General features: G+C 36.7%; 2 protein-coding genes and 2 non-coding genes across 4 annotated transcripts; all 4 read left to right on the top strand.

Moving 5' to 3' along the window:
• Positions 1-362: 362 nt before the first annotated feature.
• On the top strand, positions 363-8010 carry LOC120007761 (probable plastidic glucose transporter 3). Its single transcript, XM_038858185.1, has 15 exons — positions 363-646; positions 1099-1253; positions 1804-1915; positions 2014-2081; positions 2159-2291; positions 2897-2996; positions 3175-3287; positions 3448-3541; positions 4414-4567; positions 4648-4791; positions 4876-4949; positions 5157-5245; positions 5498-5612; positions 6787-6971; positions 7718-8010. Exons 2-14 carry the CDS (start codon positions 1163-1165, stop codon positions 6967-6969), a joined length of 1470 nt encoding a protein of 489 aa, XP_038714113.1. The 5' UTR covers positions 363-646; positions 1099-1162; the 3' UTR covers positions 6970-6971; positions 7718-8010.
• A 541-nt stretch (positions 8011-8551) lies between these two features.
• On the top strand, positions 8552-11092 carry LOC120007854 (protein PLANT CADMIUM RESISTANCE 8-like). Its single transcript, XM_038858319.1, has 4 exons — positions 8552-8944; positions 10118-10189; positions 10289-10501; positions 10797-11092. The coding sequence occupies exons 1-4, from the start codon at positions 8734-8736 to the stop codon at positions 10877-10879; spliced, it is 579 nt and encodes a 192-aa protein (XP_038714247.1). The 5' UTR covers positions 8552-8733; the 3' UTR covers positions 10880-11092.
• Positions 11093-11556: 464 nt separating this feature from the next.
• LOC120008289 lies at positions 11557-11708 on the top strand. Its single transcript, XR_005470416.1, has one exon. It is a non-coding gene; the product is annotated as a U4 spliceosomal RNA (small nuclear RNA).
• A 1026-nt stretch (positions 11709-12734) lies between these two features.
• On the top strand, positions 12735-12929 carry LOC120008287. The gene has a single exon (XR_005470414.1). It is a non-coding gene; the product is annotated as a U2 spliceosomal RNA (small nuclear RNA).

The raw sequence follows: 12929 nt of genomic DNA, 5'->3' as shown, positions 1-12929 counted from the left end.
TTTAGTTTTTATTTTATTTTTTTTATTAAAAGTAGTCTTATAATGGAAGACAAAAAAACAACTTGAAGACTGAATTCAATGTAGCCAATAGTGTCCTTCCTCGTACGATCGCCTCTCTGACGACGGTTGATTATACTGAAAAATATTTTAGAATAGGGCACTGCAACCAGTATCTACCACGTGTCAAATTGGTCCAATCTACATAAAAAAATTCAATGAACCTGAAACACCAGATCCTGATCCCAATAACACGTATTCGTCTCTCAGGTCTTGCACAGTCTTTTACTCTTTTTCTAGATACTGCCCCACCGAAATAAAACAGGGACTAAAACAGTGCTAGAGACCAACGAGTGTGAGAGCCACAATTCAGTACGCACCACGCTTACTTTAGCAACTACGGCGCCTTTAATTTTCTTCTTCTTTTAATCATGGCTTCCCATAAATACACAGTTTCAAATGTTTGCTCAGATTTCCTTTCCTTCAGTTGAAAGCTGATACTTACCTTTTTCTATCGAGTGTGAGAACTTGCTGCATTTTCCCCATTTGTCCCTTTTTCGCGTTCTTCTGTCTCCTTCTGTGTCTGCGCGTCTCAGTTGAACTGGTTTTGATCAGATCACTCTCTGTCGCAGCATTTTCAAAACCAAAGGTATTCAATTCGTACGCGTTGCTCATATGCTTTTGCACGGTTCCATACTCTCATTGCGATTGTGGGGAGTTTGTGTTGATCTAAGAATCTCGGGGACTCGAAACTTGATTTTCTCCTTTCGATGGCGAAAAAAGTGCGAGAGCTAGTTTCTCCACTTTCGCTCGGGTTTGGAATTTCTTCTTACTCTGCTGATTCTCTGAGATAAATCCTGCAATTCGTATGTTGATCTCGCTGTTTAAACTATAAACTATACGTGCAGCGGTGCAGGAGTCTGCATTTGTGATTGAATATATATATATATTCTGTTGTACCAGATCTAGACTGTTACTTCTTTGTTATCTTGATATGTACGGTTATAACTAATAATAATTAGCTCCTGGTGAGTGGTGAGGATGACAGTATGATATTAGTAATTGATTATATTTTATTGAATGGCTGATCTGGTGTTGCAGCTGGCTGCAACGGATTCACTTTGTGAGGTTTGCATAAGGAGTACTATAATTCTACAAATTTGCTATGAGGGAGCGCCATGTGGATATGTACACAGCTTACAAACGTGCGTCATCAATGGACTATGTCAGTGATTATGACACGGAAGATGGTTCAGGTAGATTTTGATGGTCTATGTCATCTTATTCACCGGATTTAGGCTTTGTGTTTGGCAAATTAAGGGCTAAGGTTATCGATTTAGGTTTTGAAAATTTACTCTGTTAGTCATTCTTTCTTATCTGCTGTAGAAGATTTAGTGTATTACATTATCAGCTCTTCTTAATACTAGGAGATGTACTTGGATGGTGAACTTTCTTTAAAGATTATTTAAAACTGCCATTAAATAGAAAAAATGATAACAGCTCTACATGTTTTGTTTTCATTTCCTTAAAATACTGAGCTAGTAATTCTTATCGGAATTAATTAATGAATGTAAGAAAGGCAAGTCGATTGGGGATTGGGAATTTGTTGTGTTTAACTAATGCCTTTCACAACTAGCATATCTAGTCATTAGATTTTCCTTTCTTCATGAATAATGGTAACAATAATCGAGCATTATATTCTTAAAAGAAAACTTGTATATGCAAATATCTATGCCTTTTTTCTCAACGAAGCTTTATATTTTATGTTGTGAACTCTTGCACTAACTTCGTATTTGAGTTGCGCAGCACATTTGCTGAATGGATTAGGAAAAGAAATTGGGAACCCTTCCTGGAAGCGTCCTTTGCCACATATACTTGTGGGAACTATCTCTTCTCTCTTATTTGGCTACCATCTAGGGTCTGTCCCTTTGAAACCCAGCTATTTCATCTTCTACGTAAACATGTTTGCAGATTTTATGAATAAGACATTCTTTTTGTTTGCTTATGTAAATGCAGAGTAGTTAATGAGACACTAGAAAGCATGTCTTTAGATCTTGGCTTTAGCGGAAGTACCATGGTTGAAGGTAGATTATATGATGAATCTTTTTCTTTCATTTACCTTCTGCGTTTTAAAGTTATTCCAACTGTGTTTTATATCCAGGTCTAGTGGTCAGTACGTGTCTAGCGGGTGGTTTTGTGGGATCTTTATTCAGTGGTTGGATTGCCGATGGGGTGGGGCGCCGCAGAGCATTTCAGCTGTGTGCTTTACCAATGATAATTGGATCTGCAATGAGGTAATTGCCATACAGGGTGCTTAGCCTGCCTACCTGACTTTATAGCACCTGTTAGTCTTTCCCAGGATGTTCTAACATTGTAGATTTCTAATGAGCATAAATGGCTAATAAGTAAGAAAGAGTGGGTCAAAGATTTATCATGTACCTAAAAGTTGGGTCTATATATGCTCACATTGATTTATATATCATCTTGCTTACTTGTTATTAATATGATTATTCTTAATGCGTTTGGTTTCTGATTATAGGAAGTAAGGCCCTACTACTATATCTATTTTCAATTTCAAAATGTTGTTCTTATGTATTGTTTCTCTTGATACTTATGAGGCAAAAAGTAAGTTAAACTAAAAAATGGAGCTTTTTGCACAAGATGCAAGGTTTGATTCCCCATCCTGCTAAAAATTAATAACAGAACACTAAATTTCTCAGGACAAAAACAGCAAGCTAAACTTGAATCTTTCATTGGAGTCATCTAAATAAACATCTTAACAGCTTCCTTCCATAGAATTCCTTGCTGCCTCTTTTGTTTTGTTGTGGTGAATTCAATTTCTTTGTGTACTCGACCTAGATTGTATGAAGCTAATGAGGATCGAAATTTAATATTGCAGCGCATCAACAAAAGATCTGTGGGGCATGCTACTGGGAAGGCTCTTTGTTGGAACTGGGATGGGTATTGGGCCACCAGTTGTGGCTCTCTATGTGACAGAGGTATTAGGGATGATGACTACATTAGTGTAAAGCTACTGCCAGTAGACATTTCTCAGTGCTGTTGGTGCCTTATTTTAAAGGAATCTCATTAGACTTTTTTTATGAACAATATTGATTTTAATTATTACTTATATTTTAGCGTGTGGTAGGAATCTTATTATACTTAATTGACAAACAGGTTTCACCAACTTACGTAAGAGGTGCTTTTGGGAGTTGCACTCAAATTGCTACGTGTATTGGATTTTTGGGGGCTCTATTTATTGGTATCCCAGCCAAGGATACTGTTGGCTGGTAAGAAATGTTGAATGAAGCTTAGGAGTTGTGTTAGATTATCATCCTAAAGGGTTGTTCCAATCTTTCTTCATGTACTTGAAGGACAAGATATTCTTCTATTTGATGTTTATGGTGACTGAATTCAGAGGTTATCTAATATTTATGATAATGTGCACAGGTGGCGTATATGTTTCTGGGTACCTGCCATTCCTGCAGCAGTACTTGCTCTTTTCATGGAGTTTTCTGCTGAGAGTCCTCATTGGCTTTTCAAGGTCATTTGCTGACATCTGTATATCAATCATATCATTTATGTGTATAATGATTGGTTAACCGTGATTTTCTAGTCAACATGTGAAATATTGTGGGCATGCTGTTGTTCTACTGAAATTTAGGTTATAGCCTAGATGTATAAGTTTTACTTTATATCTGAAGTTATATGAAAGTTAAAATTATTTTATGCTGCCCCCTTGCAAAATAGCATTCATCATAAATTAAGATGGATCGTTTAAATCTTCTAAGTAATTAGATCATTAATTTGACTCTGACTATCAAACAAGATAATTTGTCTTTTTTATTCTTTTGCTTGTGTAAATATGCAGTTGAGTGAAAGTTCAAGATTCTCTTTCTCCGTCTTTTGTATGTCTATCTGTCTGTCCGTCTCTCTCTCTTTCAAGGTACCTCTGGAGATAAACTATTATGTGAGACAAATGAACTTTTCCTGATAGAGAAAATGCTTATACCAGAGACAAGAAGATGAATAGATTAAAATTAGATGGTGTGAGATGCAACCATCTTGATTCTCTACTTAATCTTTGTCTTGTTTTTTCCTCAAAAAATGCTTAAATTTACCTTTTGTTTTAAAAAAAATCCTTGTTAGCTTGTGGAAATGGCCTAAAGAATTAGACTCATATTCTTTATTTTATCCCGTTAGTTTTTTGACATGCTCTGGGGGATAGTGGAAACTCCAAGTATCAGCAGCTGTGTTAAATACTAGGTTCTGATGCTGCCTGCTTATCAGTTTACTCTTAGATTTTCCCTTTTATTGCTCTCTCTCTTTCTTTTAATTATTTAGTTATCCGTATACTGTTGACCTGTTAAGATGATTGTCAACGTATATATTTATTGATTTCTTGACTTGCCATAGAGAGGAAGAGGTGCTGAAGCTGAAGCTGCGTTTGAGAAACTTTTAGGAGTATCACATGTAAAATTTGCTATGGCAGAATTGTCAAAGTCGGGCTCAGGAGATGAGGTGGATACTGTGAAGTTTTCAGAGTTACTTTACGGCCGCCATTCTAAAGGTATTGTGTGAATTTGTCAACTTACTTGTAAACTTATGTTGCCTTCCGAATAATTTATTTCTAAACCCCTCTGTCTGCAGTGCTTTTCATTGGGTCTACCATTTTTGCTTTACAACAGCTATCGGGCATAAGTGCAGTGTTTTATTTCTCATCAACTGTCTTCAAAAGTGCGGGTGTTCCTTCAGACTCTGCAAACATATGTGTAGGAGTTGCAAATTTATTCGGTATGTATTGCTTTACTCCTGCGTGTCTTGCTTGTATATATGTTTGAGTATTCTTTTGATGATATAATTTTCTCACTATTTCAGGATCAATTGTTGCAATGCTTTTGATGGACAAATTGGGAAGAAAGCTTCTCCTTCTTGTGAGTTTCACAGGGATGGTATGGTGAACAAAACCCAGATGGGGTTAAAAGTATTTATTTGCGTTATTTTGTAGATTGTCGGGTTCCACATCTTTCTTTAGAAGTATATTTTGGTTAAAACAGATATTGTCTATTTATTCAATTGAAACTGTTTGCTTTAGGTGTAGTAGTACCTTTTGTTAATTTTCTGATTCTGAACATTACTATGTAAATTTGGTGATTCAGGCAGTGGCCATGAGCCTTCAAGCAATGGCTGCAACTTCCTTCACATCTAGGTCGGGAGCACTATATCTATCTATTGGAGGCATGCTTCTGTGAGTAGTTGGAGACTTTGCGACTTGGGGACTAAACACGAGGCGTGATAAAAATAAATCAATGTATCTACTAGAATTATATGTAACTTGGAAATTCATGCAACAAAAGATCAGTCATCTCTTGAGTGAAATGTATAAGGGACACGCTTCCAGAGCATGGATAGTGCTCTTTGAGTGATATGTTAACTTCGGAACACTAATAATCTGATCAAGCAATGATTTGTTTTTCTAAATCTCATGTTTCTGTTGTAGGTTTGTCTTGACATATTCTCTTGGTGCTGGATCAGTACCTACCGTCCTTCTATCAGAAATATTTCCAAATCGGCTAAGGGCAAAGGCAATGGCAATATGTATGGCCGTGCATTGGGTAACTGTCTATTTTTTCCTCCTGTTGCATAATTCTTGGAAAACAGTTTTTTTTTTTTTTTTTTTTAAATTCTCCTCTGTTTCTTTTTCTTTTATTTTGGTTTCCTCTTTGAATTGAACGAAAAAAAATTATTGAAGAAGGCTCAAAAGATACAAAGAGACAAGGAGATCTAGGTCTACCACTGAGCATTTTTAATACATCAATCAGAGATGTTCAAAAACAGAACAGTTATCGCAAAACAATAAAGATAATGTACAAAACCACCTTCCCTGGAGCTAGTGAGTTGGGAAACCAGTCTCCTTCCTTTAACAGACCTCCATATTTCTCCCTTTGCAGATGATCTAGAAAATGGCCAGAGGAATTGACAACGGATTTTATTTCATTTTTTCCAAAGCTGTTGGTGTTGAAATAGCTCCAGGCCTTGATTTATTTGATTTATTCTGCAATGGTATTAGCGGCAATCACCTATTAGAATAAAAACCAGCTTTCTAAACTTGCAAGCCGGGTTGCCACTCATCATAGTGAATTAGTGATACCCTGTTGATTCCTGGCTTTTTTCTTTCGATTTTTGTAGTTGGAACACAGTTGTGGAACGTATGGTTGTGGCTGTATTAGTTCTTTATTGAACATGGAATTTAGTTTGATATTTCTTTTGTATTATCAATCATAAACCAGAATAACAGAGAGAGGGGCCTTGGTTTGACATTGCTTCTTAATTATCATTTCTAAGACTTGGTACTGGAAGGATTTATGGCTGATTGGACTATCTTATTTCATTAATAAACAAAAATATGAACTGTGAATTTTTAGTTGACCAAGTCTAGTAAGAATGCTACTTTACCATGTCTCAATCATGGTTGATTATAGTAAAAACAAGTGAAATTTGGTGGGAGCGAGAACTGGAAACTTTTGAAAACTTAATGTGTGGAGTATATTCTGCTGGTTGGATTTGTAAGAATTAAATCATTTTAGATCTGACGGAAATGCTGATGTCTTCATTTTTAGGTCCCATCTAAACTGCTGTTTGTCGTGATGAAAAGTGCAAGGCATAGCTTCTTATGTTTTTGTTAACTATTTTGTTATGCATATAATAATTTTGTTACCCTTGTTTCTGTTAATCAAATTCCTCTAGTACCTTTTCCATCTTGCTGATAAATTATGTTGTCCATGACAGGTGGTAAATTTCTTTGTAGGTTTGTTGTTCCTCCGTTTGCTGGAGCAACTTGGGGCACTACTTCTTTATGGGATCTTTGTTTCCTTTTGTTTGATAGCAGTAATTTTTGTGAAGAGGAATGTACTGGAAACAAAAGGAAAATCACTCCAAGAAATTGAGATTGCACTTCTTCCACAGGAATAGAGGTATACCTTAATTTGTCATATATTGACACTATCCTCTTTTCCCTGCTTTCATTAGGGTAGAATTATTTATTGTTAGCTTATTCTGACTGCTAAATGATGGTTTCGCATAGAGATTGCCCTTTTGTCGCTAGTTCTCGAACTACGGGTTGGCAATCTGATTTTTCAACTTGTAAAGTAGTGTCTAAGTAATGACCTCTGTTGAGTTTGGAACTCTGATTTCTATCAAGTCGTGGAATATAATATTATCATTTTACCTTGTGGAATAAATTATTTTTTCTGCATTGGTAGAGAACTTATCCACATATCACGTGGGGGTAAAGTTTGCGTACATCTTGCTTGTCCTCGACCCCATCTACTGCGTTAGCCTTGTGCACAGGTAATCGAACCACTTATTCCTAGAGGTAGGCAGATCTTCTCTGAACCGCTGGTGCTAGACTACTAGTGGGCAACAAGAACATATCAGGTCTTGCATGCTAAAACCAAGGGATCCAACATGGGGTTAGTCATATATATATATATAACATGACCCTCTTCCCTCACTTAGCACACAGCTCTTCTTGACCCCTCACTCGATCTGCTTTGGTGCGCACTTTGTTTGTTTCACTTTCGACTTGTTTAGATAAGTGCCGCAGTATGAACATAAATAAAAGCAGGAAACATAGTACTTTCTGATTGAATTGAATGTTTTGTCGTTGATTGAATAATGTTATTGTCTGTATAAATCCAGTATTATTTCATTTGAACAGGGGTTACTGGTATAGAGGTAGCTGGGAAACAAAAGTACAGAGGTGGCTGAATTGAAGGTTCACATATCAATTACATCTATAGTGCCTGCATTTTGGAACCATTTGAAAGACATGGTTCGGCAGTGTTGCGCACCCAGACATTTTTGAAGATAATCACCACTTGGCTGCCATGGAAGGGCTCTGTATTCAGTTGATCATTTACCTTATGGCCTTGAATATTTGATGTAATATTTAACAATTTGAGAATGACAATAATATTCTAGTAAAACTGTCTCAATTTTTCAGCCCCAAAATGGTTGTTTGGTGCATTACCACCATATATTCTACTAGTAGCATATATTGTGATACAAATGTTGCATCAAACGAGCATATATGTGTATGAGCCTGGCTTGGACCTTAGGCCATGTTTAATCAAACCGGGTGACCCGCACCCGAAGATCCAAAACCCGATGATTCGTAACAGGGTTACCGGATCAAGTCTCTCACCACTAAAAAATCACCGGATCGGATCAGACTTGGTTCGATAACTTGAAACCCAGCCTGGAGTACACCCCTAGTTTTTGCCCTTTCTAGTAGAGTTTACGTGGAGGTTCATGTCATTGACTGAGAAACCTCTTGAAAAGTCAATTTCTATTATGGCGTCTGAATATTTTATAGTAAATCCATTATCATATTGACATCAATTTATATTATATTATTCAACTCTTTGAAATCATTTCAATGCATGAACATGGCTGCTTTATTTTATTTTGTTTGTTTATTGTCACCGTCTCTCTTTCATACCATTCTGTCTACATATATGGTTGGCTAGAAATATTTTTTCCTGCAGAAAACCTTTTAATAAAGAGTTAAAAGACCACCTTGTCATTGATTACCAAAGGCGTCATAGAACAAGATAGTCTTCATTGGAAACCTTAATCTCCAAGTCATTAGTTGACATAACTGAGTCTTACTGGAATGGATTTGATTTTATATTAAAGACTTGAGTATCCAGGTTAGAACTTGTAAATGACCAGATGGAGAGGCCGGAAGCCGCTGAGCTTGATGAAACTGCGGGGCAGTCGGCTCCGCTGACGACGGCCATTGGAACGACACAGAATCAAGTTCGTCCAAACATTCAACCTGGTAATTCACTCGATCATTCTACTGATCTGGTGGTCGAGAGTTTGGTGATTGGAGAGCCATGGACAACAGGATTATTCGACTGCCATGAACAACCAACAAATGGTAAACCTTATATATGTATATATATATCTTCCCAATCATGTTTTTCTCAATACAACTTTTTGCATCTTCTATTTGGCTTGTATAGCAGTTGCTACATTTATGCTAAAGCCTTATTTACAAAAGTATGAGCTCCCTTTCTCTGCAAAACTAGATAACACTTGTGCTCAAAGTTTCCACAATGAGCGGGATCAGGGACAAGTAAGATTTTGATTTATATCGAATCGTGAATAGAAAGATTCACTTAATTTTTAATAATATATTGTAATATATGCATATTCATATAAAATAGATTTATGGTACTAAAAATATATTTATAACAATCTAATATGAATTTTCTTAGTTGTCTTGATTTGATACGATGAATTATTCCTTGGTAATGGATGCTAAATATGACGAGCATGAACAAACCATGGTGATAGAGTTTTTCGTGAACGGAAGAAGGGTTTTTTTATGAAAAGTGGATTGAGAGAAGAAATTTTTTTAATTTAATCAAAACGACGCCGTTTCGATTAAATTTAAAAACTAAAAATTCATAATTTCGTCTTCCTCAGTCTCTAGAATCATGTGTATTGTTTGAATTAGTACGAATAAAATCGTGAATCAATCGATTCATCAAACTTCACTATTCAAGCTACGAATCGAATCATTTCACCTCAAAGTTTAAATGAATTGTACGAATCGAATTGCAAATCCTACAATTCTAACAACCATGTGCATGCGGACCTTACCCCCCTCATAATATATGAAGGACTGTTTCCATGAATTGAACTTGTGAACTCTACGTTGCACTCCTATAACTTCACCAAAGAGCCACATGTTTGCCTGCAACAGTTATCTAGAGATAAAAGCAATTAATTTTATATATCTTCTTTTGATTCCCATGTTCATATTTGATGTATTTGGATTGGAAGATGTGAATCATTTGATGATAAGTTGTCAGCTGAATATGAATCATTTGGATCACATAAAGTAGTATCACTATCACCTGGAAGACAAGACCTGGGGGTTATTTTCAACTGGGAACTATTACCCTCGTTTGGTTTGATTTCAGTATACTGTGAGGTTGCTTCTTTATATCCGCTAATGTTTATAATGCCACAAACTCTATTCATGGAATGCCCTGCAAATACGCCTGACAGTCCTGGCTAATCTTTTGTTATTCGATTTTTGCAGCGATCATGGCATGCTGTTGCCCCTGCGTGACATTCGGACAGATAGCAGAAGTTTTGAATGATGGAGAATATTGTAAAGTTCCCCCACTTATCCTATACTCTGTCTCTGGTTAACAAATGTTTAAATCTTGTTATGGATTCTGAATTACGTTGAAATTGTTGGTGAATGCAGCTTGTCTTCGAGGGACTTTCATTTACGCGTTGTTGATGCCTGCTGCGTGCACTCAGTGGTTCATGGGATCGAAGTACAGAACAAAGCTGAGGAAGAAATATAACTTGGTTGAGGCTCCATATACAGATGATATCTCCCACTTATGTTGCCCTTGCTGCTCTCTTTGTCAGGAGTTTAGAGAGCTCAAGAACAGAGGACGTAATCCTGATTTAGGTACTACTTACATTCTTTTTATTTATCACTCTTGGTATATTGCTAGTTTGTTACAGAAACTAAATGATTTCCGACTCCCAAGTTGTTCGATTGTTCAAGAATAGTGGCGTTGAGTTTAACGACAAGGTTTCGTATTGTTAACTCCCAGGCGTAGTGCTGAAACTACGATGACAATACACGGTTTGAGCGGGGGGAAAGTAGTCGCTAGCTCGCATCTATCAGTTGTATCAGTTGTGGGTTCTGTTAACTTATGGAGACTAATTATGAAGTGTTTTTTTTAAACATGTGTATGTAGGATGGAATGGAATCCTCGCTCAGCGACAAGCACAGAAGAATCAAGGGAGGGCTCCTCCTGCAAACCAAGTCATGTCCAAGTAAAATCAAGATTTCTAATGGAAGCATTGAATTTGTCTAAACATTGCATCTCATGTTTTAATTACTTGCCAGTTTATATTATCAGTAGAACATTTATATATATATGTATGTATGTATGTATCTGAATCAAGCCTCAACAGAGACAAAGCACAGAATAAGAAACAAGAAGAATATTTAACCAGTTGGCAGAATATATATACACAAGGGTGGGTTTCATCGTCGTCTTATACAATCTATTAACCTCTGTTTAGGAGGTAATCTAGAGTTTTACTTAAATCTAGTATTTGGCTCTAATAGTCGATGCAAAACTTATCAATGAAATCCACATCACATATGTAAAATTAAGGACGGAATCAAAAGTAGTTTTAAGACAATCAAAGAGCCTTAAGAATGTTTTTCTGTTCTCGAAGAATGAATTCTCCACCTGACGCAACGGATTCAGATTAGAAAGAAAGAGAGAAGAAAATTTTCTATTAGTTTTGGTGAAGGAAATCGGCATTAGTTTTGGATGGTAGGGTTTGTTTGGTTTTGTTTTGATTGGTAACTTCACCTACTACTACTTGCTTGTGGTTGTGTATTTTGAACTTATTTGTCATATCCCACTATCCCACATCGGTTTCACAGAGTATAGGTGGTATTGAGAAGCATTATAAAAGGTGAGCAAACAGCTGTTATTAACCATCTTTGCGCTTGGGGCAATGACGCAGCTAGTGAGGTTCTAACCGAGGCGCGTCAATTGCTGGTTGAAAACTATTTCCAAACCCCCTCTTGGGCCTGGACTTGTTCTTGGCCCTTGAGAATTTTTGGAAGGGCTCCCTTCGTGGGTAAAGCCCTACAATCATAGTCCAATGTTTTTTTTTTTGGAGAGTTCAAATTCGTTTTTAATGGGCTGATTGCTTCAAATGCAGGAAGTTAGTCGATTTAATAATATATACTTCTACAATTTAGCTCTTTTCTTTACATATAATAACAACAGATATTGATGATTTACCATGTTCAGATTAAATAACTTGTTATTTAGCTCTTTTCTTTACATATAATAACACAATCTATGATTTACCATATTCAGATTAAATAACTTTTTTTTATTTCTCTTTTGCCATTCTACGTTTGCATGTCAGAAATTCATGACCGCATATATGTCAACAATATTGGGTCCGCACGGTTTTGTTCCTCATTAGTTTAGCTATTATGAGTCAAAGCTTAACTCATTTGGCTAGGAAAATGTATTGTTGCATATTAAGGGTGAGCTTTACTCATATAAATCACTTGGTTAGTGGAGTTCCAACTGATGTGGGACTTTGAGTCATAACACTCCCCTGCACTTATGGGTTGGGTTATGTTAGACCCAAGAAGTAGATTGAATTGCTTTGATACCATGCCAAAAATCTTTACACCCATACATGTTAACAATATTGTCCACTTTGAGTTGTCCAATTCTCGTGAATACATCGGATCCACACGACTTTGTCCCTTCTTAGCCCAACTATTATGAGTCAAATTAAAACGCAACTCACTAGGCTAGAAAAAAGTCTTATTGCATTTTAAGGGTGGGCTTTGCCCATATAAACCACTCAATTAGTGGTGTGAGTCCCAACCGATGTGAGACTTTTACGAGTCGAGTTTGGTGACTAATAGTTTAACATGAAAGATTTTATTGTAATCTGGTTCTCACAAGTCACCTCCGTTAAAAAGAAAACCAATTCCTATAGATATTGAACTTGGGTCAAGGCCCAGGAATGAAGAATGCGCTACTCCCCCAAACTCTATCTTGGTTTTTTTGTCCCACATCGATAAAGTACACAAAGGGGGGAGTAGCAACCTATTACAAAATGAGAAACAGAACACTGATGCACTCATACCTTTCTCGGCCTTTTGGCTAAGATCAAGTGTAGTATCTGTTCTTATCAGTTTAATATCTGATACGTGGGTCATCGATCCACATGATATTAAATTAATTTTTAAAGGGGGAGGGCTCATCACAATAGCTCGCTATTGGAGTCCTCAAGTGTCGCCCAAGCGTTGCACTACTGCTAGGGCTGGCGCACCCCTC

The sequence above is a fragment of the Tripterygium wilfordii genome, chromosome 10 (assembly GCF_013401445.1).
Source record: "Tripterygium wilfordii isolate XIE 37 chromosome 10, ASM1340144v1, whole genome shotgun sequence".
Lineage (NCBI taxonomy): Eukaryota > Viridiplantae > Streptophyta > Magnoliopsida > Celastrales > Celastraceae > Tripterygium > Tripterygium wilfordii.
Note: the sequence above shows the minus strand (reverse complement) of the source record. Positions and strands in the feature narration are given on the sequence as shown.

Bases quoted from the DNA above. Each gene is read 5' to 3' on its own strand.
- LOC120007854 (XM_038858319.1), top strand. From the start codon at position 8,734: ATGGAGAGGCCGGAAGCCGCTGAGCTTGATGAAACTGCGGGGCAGTCG. The intron at 8,945-10,117 runs GTAAACCTTATA...CGATTTTTGCAG, and splicing joins CCATGAACAACCAACAAATG to CGATCATGGCATGCTGTTGC. The intron at 10,190-10,288 runs GTAAAGTTCCCC...TGGTGAATGCAG, and splicing joins TTTGAATGATGGAGAATATT to CTTGTCTTCGAGGGACTTTC.
- LOC120007761 (XM_038858185.1), top strand. From the start codon at position 1,163: ATGAGGGAGCGCCATGTGGATATGTACACAGCTTACAAACGTGCGTCA. The intron at 4,568-4,647 runs GTATTGTGTGAA...CTCTGTCTGCAG, and splicing joins TTACGGCCGCCATTCTAAAG to TGCTTTTCATTGGGTCTACC. The intron at 5,246-5,497 runs GTGAGTAGTTGG...TTTCTGTTGTAG, and splicing joins TCTATTGGAGGCATGCTTCT to GTTTGTCTTGACATATTCTC.